At 42.1% G+C, this 12,566-nt stretch overlaps 1 protein-coding gene across 3 annotated transcripts; it reads right to left on the reverse strand.

Annotated features, from left to right (window-relative positions):
* Nucleotides 1–1,251: 1,251 nt before the first annotated feature.
* Nucleotides 1,252–12,365, reverse strand: REEP2 (receptor accessory protein 2). 3 transcript variants are annotated; one of them, XM_059825333.1, is made up of 8 exons: nt 12,334–12,365; nt 11,859–11,931; nt 6,591–6,667; nt 5,043–5,163; nt 4,360–4,473; nt 3,843–3,984; nt 3,404–3,543; nt 1,252–1,405 (listed from the first exon to the last, which is right to left on the reverse strand). In XM_059825333.1, exons 1-8 carry the CDS (start codon nt 12,363–12,365, stop codon nt 1,331–1,333), a joined length of 774 nt encoding a protein of 257 aa, XP_059681316.1. In that variant the 3' UTR covers nt 1,252–1,330. The 3 variants fall into 3 exon arrangements, with proteins under 3 accessions (XP_059681316.1, XP_059681315.1, XP_059681317.1); XM_059825332.1 differs by having other exon boundaries at nt 3,843–3,990; XM_059825334.1 differs by lacking the exons at nt 3,404–3,543; nt 3,843–3,984.
* Between the last annotated feature and the right edge of the window lie 201 nt (nt 12,366–12,566).

A 12,566-nucleotide genomic window follows, 5' to 3' on the forward strand; every position in this document is an offset into this window, starting at 1 on the left:
CGGCTTGGCATGATGCAAATTTTTTCTGCAGCACTGCAATTTCACTCCCACAATACATATTCTACATTCAGTGTTGTTCTGTCCCAAGTGTTACATATTGCTCAAGTCTCGGGACATTGATAAACATGGCACATAGTCAGACAGAAAATTTGTGCAAGGGCTGCAGTAGGATAAAGCAAGAGGACTGATTAATCACAGTATTGTGCCCTATTCCCTGCTTTTTATCCTCCATAAATGGGATCCTGGAATTAGTGAAATTCATATATCAGCTATTTATCAGTTCTCGTGCCCTGGGGATTGGATCTCCTAAAGCTGAGAGATAAGGGCTTCTGAAATTCTCAGGTATGCCTGCAGACTATATTGAGCCAGATTTTCCCCAGCCATCTGCTAGAATGAAAGAATTTGTCTGTAGTAACAAGCATCAGGATGACATGGAGTTCAACCACTAAATGGCAAAGCAACAGCCTCCCTGCCAACTTTTCCCACTATACGGGACTCACCTCACTCTGATGCTTCACAGGAATCAAAGTGAACAACAGAACCTGAAATAAAATTCAAGCAGCTTCAAAAAGAGCCCAAATCTTACAGACACCCAACTTCCTTCTCAATAGTTAACTCTTTCAGATACCTGCATCTACTCCATCACATGTGCATATAACAGCACATTTTCTTCATTACTCAGTTTTTCAATTATCTCCCTTCACCTTCCAGAAAAAAGAAAATGAAAACCAATCCCTTCATCTTCCAGTACTAGTAACAGGAATGTAGCATACTCCTCCCATGAGCTAGTCCTTTATGTTCAAAAGCACTCAGCATACATCATTTCGGTCACCTTCTCAAAGGGGATGGACGTGACAGGTATGGTCCATTCTTAAGGAGGATGAATCACAGTGGGCACTTCTTAACAACACACAGCTGCAGAAGAACACCCAGAGCAAGATAGAACATTTTAGGGAGCCACCCACCCCTGTGGAACTCCAGTGTCTAATATTTTTGCAGCTTCTGTGCAATGGATGTCTCTAACCCTAGTCAGTTCTTCCAGCAAAGATTCTCCCCAGCTAGGGTTACACAGTGGGAATTCCAAAGCAACAGGCTATGTACAGACATATCAGCATTCCCTCCAGAGAGACGAAAAGGAGAACATTCCTGAGGATTTGTATCCTCTACTCCATTTTCTGAATCCCAGCCTCCCCCTTGCCTTGGAATGAGCTCTACAAAGCAGTATCTGTTATGTACATGAATCTCAGCTCCCTTCCTTTGGGGAGTTTCTCCTCAAAAGTGACAGGCAAATCCCGGGACAGAGACAGGTGCTGGGGAGGGGGAGGTCTCCTTAGGATGACTCGCCAGAAGCAACAGAGCCTGCAGCTTTCTTCTTAGGGCGGGCTTTCACACTTCTTACTGGAAGCTGAAGAGAAAGAAAAAGATGCATCTTAGGTTAGTTTACTTTAACACCTAAATGTCTAACAGAAAGATACAAGAATGCAAAGTGAAAAATAGGACAAAACAACTACAACAGGATGACCCTATTAATGTCATCTGTTATTTCAAAAAGGCTATTTATCCATTCCATTTGTTTTTCATTAGTAAACAAATCACTCTGAACATATTCATCAAATAGCAACCAGGAGAGCAAGACATTCTAAAACAGGACAAGTGTGATAATAAAATCAAAGTCAGCTGTCTCAACAAAAGATTAGACATAGCAATACTTCCAACTGGTAACATTCACATAACACTTCACTGCTACAACTTTTCTGCTTCTTGACTGCCATCCCAAATGCTGTTCTCTGAAAGATGTAGAAACGTCTTGAACTAGTTTGCACACTTTACTCCAGTTTCTTTCATTCTAGATATAGGCAAGAAGAGTGTATTTATGATCTACGATGCATTCAGCCCTTCCTGGCAATCTCAGAGATCTCAGTCAAAGACCTCCAACATTTCCTACATCTGAACCAAAGATCCAAACAGGCAGAGCATAAAAACCAATATGCCTGCAAAGGGCTTTATCGGAATTTCTGTATTCACAATAAACAGCATAGAAGAGTACCGTCTTTTCACGATTTCACTTTAAAAATTCCTCACTAGGAAGCTTGGAATCAAATTTTGTTCCACGTTTCCCTGCTCCTGTCTAATATGCTAGGGAAGAAAGCAGAGGGATCAACTCGAAGTAAGCCTTGGGAATTTAAAAAAGATCCAGGCTGATTTTAAATGCATCTTTAGACATACATATCCATCCTCAGAGATACTTAAAAGCCATCTGGACATGGTCCTGAGAAACCGGCTCTAGATGGCATTGCTTGACCAGTGGGGTTGGACCAGATGATCTCCAGAGGTCCCCTCCAACCTCAACTATTCTGTGATTCTGTTACAAAGAGTACTTAATCACATGCAAAGCTGTCCTGTACACTGTAAAATCAGGTTAATGGTACGACTTAAAATGATGCTCTAAGCAATTACTTTCCTCCAAATTATTTAATATTTAGCCTGAAAAGCTTGACAATGGGAGCCATTCATAGAGCACTCTTTATCTTAAACAAAAATAAAAAATAAAATTAGGAGTCCAAGTTGAATCAAGCAAATAGGACTCCAACTTCACAAAAAGGGAGCAGCATTTTACCACGTATAAATCAAGCCACAAGAAACATTCAGGTAAGAGTCAAAACCTGGAAAGCAGCACCTCAACATATTCTACAAAACACACCAACAGCTGAAAAAAAGATTGTTAAGCCAAAATGGCTCTTGGACACAACTGCATTTATTTTCATGTATGGTTTGTTTTAATAATAACAATACAGGCAACTCATGTCCCATCTGAATGGCTGTAAATATCTTGGATCATCACATGGTCATATGGAGGGGACAGCTCAACAATGACTAGTCACCCAAACTTCAAGACAAAACCTGGGGGGGGAGAAGCAGGAGGGATAGGGAGTGGTGTGGAGGGGAAAATTACAGTTTCCCCATATCTAATATGCATAAGTCCAGGAAGGCCCAAGAGGGTACAGCACCATTGCATTTTGGATGAGGACAAAGTGGCTGTCCCAGGGATAAATGTCACAGTAGTATTATGTATTCAGACTGTAACAGACAGGAGAGAGGATACAGTCAACAAAACACTTTAAAAATATCTAATGCACCACCCTTCAACACAAAACCTGAATGAAAGCAAAGCTGGGTTCTGGCTTATGACGGGGGCTTACAGGCATGATAAAAATACAAAAGCTAGAGGCTAGTCTAACAAGTAGATGGCAAGTCCTCTGATGTAGGACTCAACTAGCAAAGACTTAGTCCAACAAAGTTTATATAAACAGCTTTTAAATGCACCAAGACTATGAAGCCAGAGCCTTCCAACGAAGCTCACAAATCAATGTCTGTGCTGGAAATAATTCACACACCAGCTCACCTCAGCTTTCATCATCTTCTTAGGCATTTTGAGACTCTGGGTACGTTTAGGAAGTTTATCTCCTGCATCTTCATCTGATGGGTCTGTTCTAGTCTCCAATGGGGTTCCATTAGACCTCTGTGCCACACTGCTCTCCTCTCCTGAGGAGTAACAGGAAGCTAGTGAAGAAGAAAGAAAGTTTTAGTAAAAACTTTTGAAAAATCACATGAAGTCTAAAATGGCCCATCATGAAGAACCACATGAAAGGATAATCCAAAAAGTACAGAGATGTGTTAGTAGATGGGAAGGGACTAGGGAAGACAATGCAACTTCTCCCAGGTAATTCGGAATCTTACAGTCCCTCTGAGACCCAATGCGTGAAAAGTCCAGGGAGCCCCTCCTCCCCTCCTGGCTCACCATATAAAGCCTCATACAGTGGCCCAGCAGGGATGTTCTGTACCTGAATCCTCAATGGTTTCAAGAAGACTGCCACTAGAGGGGTGCCGCTGTGGCTCATGGCTTCGCATATGCACAGTGTCTTCATCTCGGATCAGAGTGAGATCCTGCATGCTGAAACTTCGCAACTTCTCAGACAAAACTCCCTGGCCCTAAGAGGACATAAAAATTAGGGTCAAGGGCACTTCAACTTCACCGAGACCATCTCACACGGGATCATTCAGAAGAAGAGGAAAGGTGCCCTATTCCCTGCTAGGGTACTCTGAAAAAAACAGAGAAGGGAAAAATTGAAGTATGCTCCCAAGACCAACAGGGAAGAGGTTAAAGCAAAATCCATTCCACTCTCCCTCCACTTTTCATAAGTCAAAGGATGGGATTAACTGCAAGGCAAACTGGAGGAAAGGAAAAGTAAATTGGTGCCAACAAGTACCAGCATCCTAACAGACCCATAGCACTAATTGCTGGCACACAAAACTAAACTGCTGGGGAATTCCTGAATGTTACAGAAGGTATTGCATTACCTTTGCAGCTGCAGTAACTGCTGCATTGGCAGCAAGGTTTAACCCTCTCTTGCCAACTCGCATCATGGTTTCATAGCTCTTGTCACGAGCCTGAGTAATGTATTCATCAATTTCCTAGGAAGGCAATGTGGAACATGGCATTTAGCTCCTCATTACAAACATGATCAAAGTCTCCCCACCATCACCCTTAAAAACCCAAAGCTCATCTGGACACTTTTTGCCAGCCTATCATCAGCTGTCATTGATCACATAACTGCAGTTTCTCTGCTACTTACAGAAAGCTTGCAAATGCAACTTTTACTTAAAGTATGCTATATCCAAATTGTAACAACTGAAACAAAGCAGTTGCTTATAATGACAATGTGGAAAAAAAAAAAAAAGCATCGCTACAGAACATGCTGCTCCTATCGTGATTCAACGAGCTTAACTACTGACAGTGGCTACAAGGGCTCATGACATTGGGTTAGCCAAACATGCTTTTCTAAGCATTAGGCAAACTACTGGCTACGTTACAATCTTCAGTAAACTGCAGTATAACATCGTTGTCAGAGACAGAATCATTCTACATCCACTAATGTCAGCACAAGCATGATTCACACATTTCAGTTTTTATTGTGGCATAACTGAATCAGAAGTCAGTCAGCTCCCAGACAGGTCAGTATCTTCTAACAACAAGTGAGTACCTTCTCCTTATTGGAGAGCGTTGGGTGCACAAACTTCCTGTAGAGCACACTGGAGCCCTTGGTGTAAGGGGAGAGCAGCCAAATCACAAATGCAATTTTCAGCTCGAAATAAAAGGGAAACCTGAGAGAAAGAGGGAAGAAAAAAAAAGAGAGAGAGAGAGAAAGATGGAGAACTGGAATCAAGACCAGCACAGAGACAGATGGAGATTACTGGTAGAGAGCAGCATAGGCAGAAAGAGCAAAGGCAAGATAAAGGCTCAGAAACAAAAGAATCAATATATCAGGTCAGAATAGCAGAACCCTCTTTGGAATCCTAGGACGTACCTTCTTCGAGTCTCATTTAGTCTTTCATCCATAGCCATGAAAACTCCATAAACAGGGCATCTCTCAGCCCTGCAAACACACCAAATTACAATCTGATAGCTACTCTCATCATTCTGAGGTTTGTTCAGAGAGTATCCACTGGATGTTAATATTACATTAGTTTCCCTCATTTTCCAAAATTTTCAACTATGTATCTCAATAAATCTCAAGTTCCTGCTAAGGCTGATGGCTCAGTTTCTGAAACTTCCAGTAGGTACTCCTCAGATAAGACACAAAAGGAAGATCAGTGTAAATGAAAAAGAGCAGGCAGCATGTAAGTTTTTCATCTCTAACCCTTACCCAGTGAAGTCTCTGGGAAGATACAGTAGCAGAGAATGAAACAAGTGAATGCAAACTTTCTACTGTCTATATTAGTAGTAAGAGACTTCTGTTTTCAGTAGTCCATTTTAAGTATGCGAACCAGCCAAAGCTCTTGTACTATTTAGATCTTTGTCTTCTTTTCAAAGTTCATGCAGGAAGCGGCAAAACTACTAAGCACTTTTGTAAGGCATGTGTAGCCATTTTCTGTTTCTTTAACAGATGCAACTCTTGACTAGTGTTCTTTCAGAGATGTATGCAAAGCTCAAACACTAAAGCAATGAAGAAACTGAAGATACCCTGTTCCAAAGGTTCAGCTGAAGACATGTAATGATGATTTGTCGTTTTTGGAGGCCTCCGTATTGCACACGGCACTGGAAGGATTAACAACCTGCTTCCCCCAACTCCATTCCACCCCATTCCCACTAGTACAAGAGAATTTCATCATGCAAATGCCACTCAGAGCACAGATAGGCATCTGATCTGCTCCTCCACACAACAGGCTCGCAAAGCAAAACAGGTCCCTTCCTTCTACCATCTTTTTTTTTTAATGTCTTTTAGACCACCATTTCTCAAACTTCACCAGTTCACATTAACACCTTCTCAAAAATATTTTATGCTATGAATGGATGAAGATCCTCTTACAGATACTTGCAAACAGTTAGGATAAATACGGAGTATAGGAGATGAAACAGCTAAGAAAGCAGCTTGCTACCCACAATATCTACAAACTTGCAGACTCTTCATAGGCATTGAAAACTCCTAAAGGACATTTTATTCTTACTATCCTAACACTACTCCTCTCTTCTTTAAAAAACAAACAAACAAACAAACAAACAACAACAAAAATGTCACCAAGGAACTCACCAAGAAAGAACAATGTCTGTGAGTGTTTCTGCAGTGGTGAAAAAGGCAAACACAATCCAGTACATCATCCACTTCACCTGCAAAAGAACAATCACTCAATAGACATCCATGAGAACCCAGAAAAAAGCAAAATGTCTTCTCAGTAAAAATGACTCATCATCTCCACACATTAAGATGAATTCAACAACAAGATGACATATATCATCAGTCATGGAGAGGATCACATACCAAATAGTACATTATAGTTTGGGAAGACATGTAGGATTAATGTGATCTAACTAGAGAAATGCTTACAGGTACACTGATGAATGCACGCCCTGTAGCAATACCATGATGCAACAGTGTTAAAAGTCCCAAATAAGCTATCTAAAAAGAGCAAGCAGTTTACTTTGAGAAGTTACACTCTTTCATATATCATGATTATTGTAATAACTATATATACACACACGTGCAAAAGTTTAGTTTCAACTGTGACCCTATATTTTCATGATTTAAAGTTTTTTCTTGGGAAGGAAAAAAAAACCCCAAACCAATGGATATAGTATTTTGCTCTAACTTATTAATAAACATTATTTGCCTTAATCATTACTCGCAGAAATTACATGAGCATTTCTCTTTTCTTTCTAAATAAAGGCTCAGTAAGAGACGTAAGAAAGTAAAGAACACGCCGCATCAACCTTATCTTCTTGTTTAGGGTCTTAAGTATAGTTTACAAAGTGTCCTTTGTGCTATCATGGCACATCTGTATGCCTATCATCTATCTCCCTACTTCCTCACACCTTTCTCTGCAGCAGTAGGTATTGCTTTCAAAGCAAACATAAAATAATTCCCCCCTAACACACACATACTCACACTCTGCTGTTCTAGTAACAAGTCTCTCAGCTACCGGCCAATTATTCCTAAAGAGTAATCAGCTGAATTATAAAAACTGCTACCCAAAAATTTCCAACAGCAGAAGAGTCGATATCTTACAAGGGAAACTGCCAGTTTTCTATGCTGTTTAGAAGTAAAAATCAACGTAAGTAGCAGATAAATGGAAAGAAACAGATAAATGGAAAGAAGAGGTCATCTTTGCTAAAAGCAACTTAACGCTCTTTGCGCCATCAAGAATGGGAAAGGAGAACTAAACTGAATCAAGGAAATTCCACATATTAAATCCATGCATTAATCCATATATTAAAATTATATTAACAGTTTAGTGACAGTCTTTGTTACAGCAAATGAAGTTATAAAAGCAGACACTTCCTCAAACTTGCACATGTTGGAAAATTTGGTCATCTCTTCTTGAAAGACCCTCCAAAACTTTCTAAAAAAACCCAATAAAATTATGCTGCCTCTAACACAGTGGATGGTTTTGAAGATAGTGGTTAGTAGCCCAAATTATTTCCACTTTATTGTGCAAATTTTTCACAACAGAAAGTATCAAAACTTATATTTTATGGCTCTCTCCTGCCTTTTTTTTTTTCATTTTTCTTTGTATTATCAATTTGGACAGGACCAGGAGTCATTCACTTGACTTCTAAAGCAACTCTATGAAACAAATGGTTAACTCTTCAATGCAGCAACATAAATCAGCTCTTGTATGAAAAAGTGTGTGAATAATGACAAACCAAAGGTGGCAAACAGGGATCCCAATAGGCGAGAGATTTCAGAGAAGCTACATACCAGTAAATCTTACTTCAGTATTAGGCAAAATAAAGGCAATATTAATAAAAGCAATTAGCAGATACATAGATATATATAACATAATAAGGAATATGTTTTTTGCAGAATAAAATTAATCTCACAGATGTAGCAGAATTCTTAGGTTTCCATAAGCTCTTGCTATAGTGTCCCCCTTACAGGCAGAGTGTATTGAGTTTCTACAAAGTTTTCAACAGTTTCCTAAATAAACACTCAAAGAAACGAAATTGTCAAGAATAAAAAGGAAAGGACTCTTGAGGATTAATAACTGGTTAAAAGAGAGAAAACAACGGATAAAAATAAATGGCTATTTTTCACAATGAGGGAAGGTAGCAGTGGAATCCCACAGGACTGTGTTGAGATCTGTGCTGCTCATCTTCATGAAAGATCTGGAGAAGGTTGCGAATAATAAGATGACAAAATGTGCAGAAGATACTTTTCTATCCAGGAGATTAGGTATGAGTTGATTACAGAATTCAGAAAGGGATCTATATTGATTGATCTCCCATTGACATTTTGTTGCTAAATGTCACTGAATACAAAGCAATGAACTTAGAGTATCTGCTTTTTCTTAGTGAAAACTATTGTGGTTACATAAATTAGCTCATGCCACTCAGGAGTGGTCACTGTAGACAGCCTGATGAAACCATGAGGTCAATGCTCATTAGGACTTTTTCCTTCTGCTAACAGAATGCTCAGGAGTATTAGAAGAGGAACTGAGAAGAACAGAAAACATTGCTTTGTTATTTTTTAAATAAACTTGTGTGTTCACATCTTTGATACTGGACCCAGGTGTCTCACCCTCTCACTCCTCCACCCTACGCTCTACAGCCAAAGACGAAAAGAAATACAGCTCTGAAATAAACTAGAACGATCCAATTTCTAGCTCTAGAAGTCCCTGAAGTGCAGATGACCAGAAACTAGAAGAGCAGAAAGCAGTGGGGAAGAATCACTAATTTTTTTTTCTTATGATATTTATCCATAGATCACAAACACCTTCAAAAACTGAGGGTCAAACCAGGCTATATTTTTTTTTTAATCCATCAAAAAGGAGTCAGGTCTTTGCTGCTCAAACCAACTTCAGCTAACTGTACATACATAGTTTCCCCAACTTGCACCAAAAACCTAAATCAGTAAATGCAAAAGTGTAATTGGAATGTAGATTTGGCCAAAGCTGAAGATCACACGTAAAAAGAAAGAAATTACTTATAAAACAGTCTGGGCTACTAGAAGCAGTTGGTCACAGCTGCTCAAGGACTTATCATAACTTTATAACATGGTGGGGGAGAAGCGTAATTTTGCACTGTACTCTGATGCCACTGATGGACTGCTTGTGGTAGCTTGGTCTGCGTCAACTCAATCTTCAATACACCACACTGTCTACCACAGATAGTCCTGTAAGATCTTTCTCACCCACCAATGTTGGTTCTTAAGCACTATGAGCAATTAGTAGTACACAGACACAGCTGGCTTTGAAAACGTGCAGCACCGCATTTCAGTCTTCCACTGACTTTTCACATGAAGAACAGTTTGAACAGATATTGGCTCCTTTTCCTGTGTTTAACAAAATTGTTTTTTCCCCATCTTTCCACTTATGTTGAGAAGGAAGAAGCCCTCCAAAGATAAATGAATTAGGCAGATAGCAGTCCAACATCTAAATGCTTATTTCTGATGTAGTCCTCTCAAGGAGAAATAATTTATATATAAGATCAGTTTTAGCAGTTTACATACATTTTCTTGAACCAACTCCAGTATTTTCACTGAAAATAAAAACAAGAGAAAATTTTCTGCTGCAGCAATCTAGAACGATCCACTTCAAGAAAACTACATCAACAAAGCATTAAACAAAACCCCAAAATATATGCTATACTTTTACACATCAGCCCCAGTGTGGCTTACAACCAGGTGATTAGTTGATATTATCATTAAGACAACTTTATGATACTCAAGTACTGTATCGCATTTCTTTTTCACCATCAGATTAGGGAAGTCTTACAGCAATGAGGTAACATCTACCAAAAGAAAATCAGATCAATACAATGTTTACATTCTGCAAGGAAACACAACATTTATGTATCTCAATGGCTAACCTACCCACAGAAAATAAGCAGGTTTTTACTGTAAAGAATGCCTACAAATTCAAAGGCTCCATATTTACCGGGTCTTTGAGCTCCAGAACAAGCATGCTATAGGCTGTTTTAGAAAATGAGGGGATGGGTGTCGTCCCCCCCCCCGCCCCCCAAGTTCTCAACAAAACAATTTAAAACTCTGAAATCTGAGTCTATCTTAAAGTTAACACAGATTCTGTAACTGGAACACAATCATTCCGTGACACTCATGAGCCAGAATAAAATTCGGGGTAAAAACCATGCATTTCATGCAACAAATGAAGGTCATAAGCAACTGGAAGGAAAGAGGAGAGGAAGGCCAGAGAAGAAAATAGTAATACGATACTACTTTATACATAACTTCAAAGATAACTACGAAGTCACAGGATCATGAGATTATTCAGATAGTTTCTTTCATGCTTTCTTTTCAGTTTCTAGTGTTATTACTAATAAACTTCAAAGTTTAGTAAGGCTCATCGTATTTCTGACTATAGCCCTAATACTCACTCAAACACTGTATCAGTTATCAATGCCTCCTGAACATTCACATTTCGACTTCTCTACAGAGACCAGTATTAAAAACAAAACAAAAAAAAACCCCCAAAACACCTCAGCCACATGTTGTGGTTTGTAAAGCTGTCCACTATGAGCGAGGCTCTCACCTCAGCTGGCATCTCCTTCAAAAACCAGTGGGCTGAATTTTAAGCCAACACATAGGAAACGTCTAGGCAATTCTAGAGGACTGAGGCAGCATGAGACAAAAAAAGACTATATCCTGCAATATTTATTGTTGATGTGTCATTTTGTAAGGAGCAAACAGAGCCAGTTGGATGAAGAGTCTCAGACTGCCCCACAAAGCAATATTGACAAATTACATCCTATTCACCCATGTTAGCTCTTCTCCATCAGGTTATTCCTTGCTCTAGATAAACAAAAACTCATCCCACCCATAAGCCAAATAGTCTCCACTGGTAATTGTAACAATGGTGACAGAGAAGGGGAAACGATTCTAGAAAGGAAGGAGGATGAAGTCTTGACCAACAGAAAACACTGATCACAAGCAAGGTTGACAGGAAGACACAAACCAAGCAAAATTGCTCAGCCTTTTGGAAGAAAACAAAAGTAGTGCTGAAAAAGCAGTAAAAGGACACAGAGAAAGGATAAAGTTAGAGGAAAGAACTTGTCCTGGACTTTCAGATGCTTCCAGACTGCAGTGTTTCCCCCACTTCCCCTTCCTCGCTCAGCATCTCCTGAGAAAAAACAGCCCACGTTTTAAGATTTGAAACCTCCCATTTTAGTAAGCGCCCTTCCTCGGCAACTTCTCCAGAGGCTGTCGGGGCTGCTGCTCAGACGGCCTGGCTGCCCCGACGCCCCTGCGAGGCGGCAGAGCCCTCGCCCCGGGGCCCGGCCAGGGACTTGCTGGGCAACCACAAGGGACAGGGCGGGCGCTGCGCCGGCACGGCCAACCCGTACTCACATATTCCTTCACGTTTTTGGTCTTCACGGCCTTGTAGGAGGAGTACGCGGGGTAGAGGGTGCCGAAGATCAGCCTGCGAGAAGAACAGACCCCTCAGCGCGTCGCGGCGTCCCACACTGCCAGCTGCCTCTGCCCGCCGCGGGGAGCTCCCCGGCGGCTCCCAGCGGGACGCCGGTCCCCAGCGACCGCTCCAGGCGGGGCTCGGCCGCCCCCACCGCGGCACCGCCCTTGGGCCGCCGCAGCCTGCGCGGACCCGCCGGTACGCGGCCGCAGCCGCCTGCGACACGGCAGCCGCCTGCGACACGGCACCCGCCCCACAGCCGCCCCCCCGAGGCGCGGGGTCCCGCGGGGCAGCACTGGCGGCATCGCCGCAGCCCCGCTCCGGGCGTCAGCCCCGTCCCCCGGGGCGTCCCTGTCGGGGAAGGGCCCCGCGCGGCGGCCTGCACATCCTTTCGCCCCGGCCGCCCAGACTCACACCACGAGGCGAGAGATGATCCAGGAGACCATGGCGGCGCCGGGCGGGCTCGGGCGGCGGCTCAGGGCTCAGCGGCGGCAGGAGGCGGCTCTTAAAGGGCAGGTTCCTGCAGCAGGCGCAGCCCCGCCCCGGGTACTTGAAGGGGAGGAGCCGACGCGTCGGTGGGAACGGGCCGCAGCGCGCCCCGAGCATCCCGCCCTGCGCCGCTGCGGAGGCCCCGGCGGCGCGGGCCG

The sequence above is a fragment of the Gavia stellata genome, chromosome 16 (genome assembly GCF_030936135.1).
Source record: "Gavia stellata isolate bGavSte3 chromosome 16, bGavSte3.hap2, whole genome shotgun sequence".
In the NCBI taxonomy this organism is placed as follows: Eukaryota; Metazoa; Chordata; class Aves; order Gaviiformes; family Gaviidae; genus Gavia; species Gavia stellata.

Excerpts from the sequence above, each read along its gene's own strand:
- REEP2 (XM_059825332.1), bottom strand. The coding sequence starts at position 12,365 with ATGGTCTCCTGGATCATCTCTCGCCTCGTGGT. Across the intron at positions 11,932-12,333 it reads ATCATCTCTCGCCTCGTGGT|GCTGATCTTCGGCACCCTCT; the intron begins GTGAGTCTGGGC and ends TTCTTCTCGCAG. Across the intron at positions 4,474-5,042 it reads CGCTCTCCAATAAGGAGAAG|GAAATTGATGAATACATTAC; the intron begins GTACTCACTTGT and ends TTGCCTTCCTAG.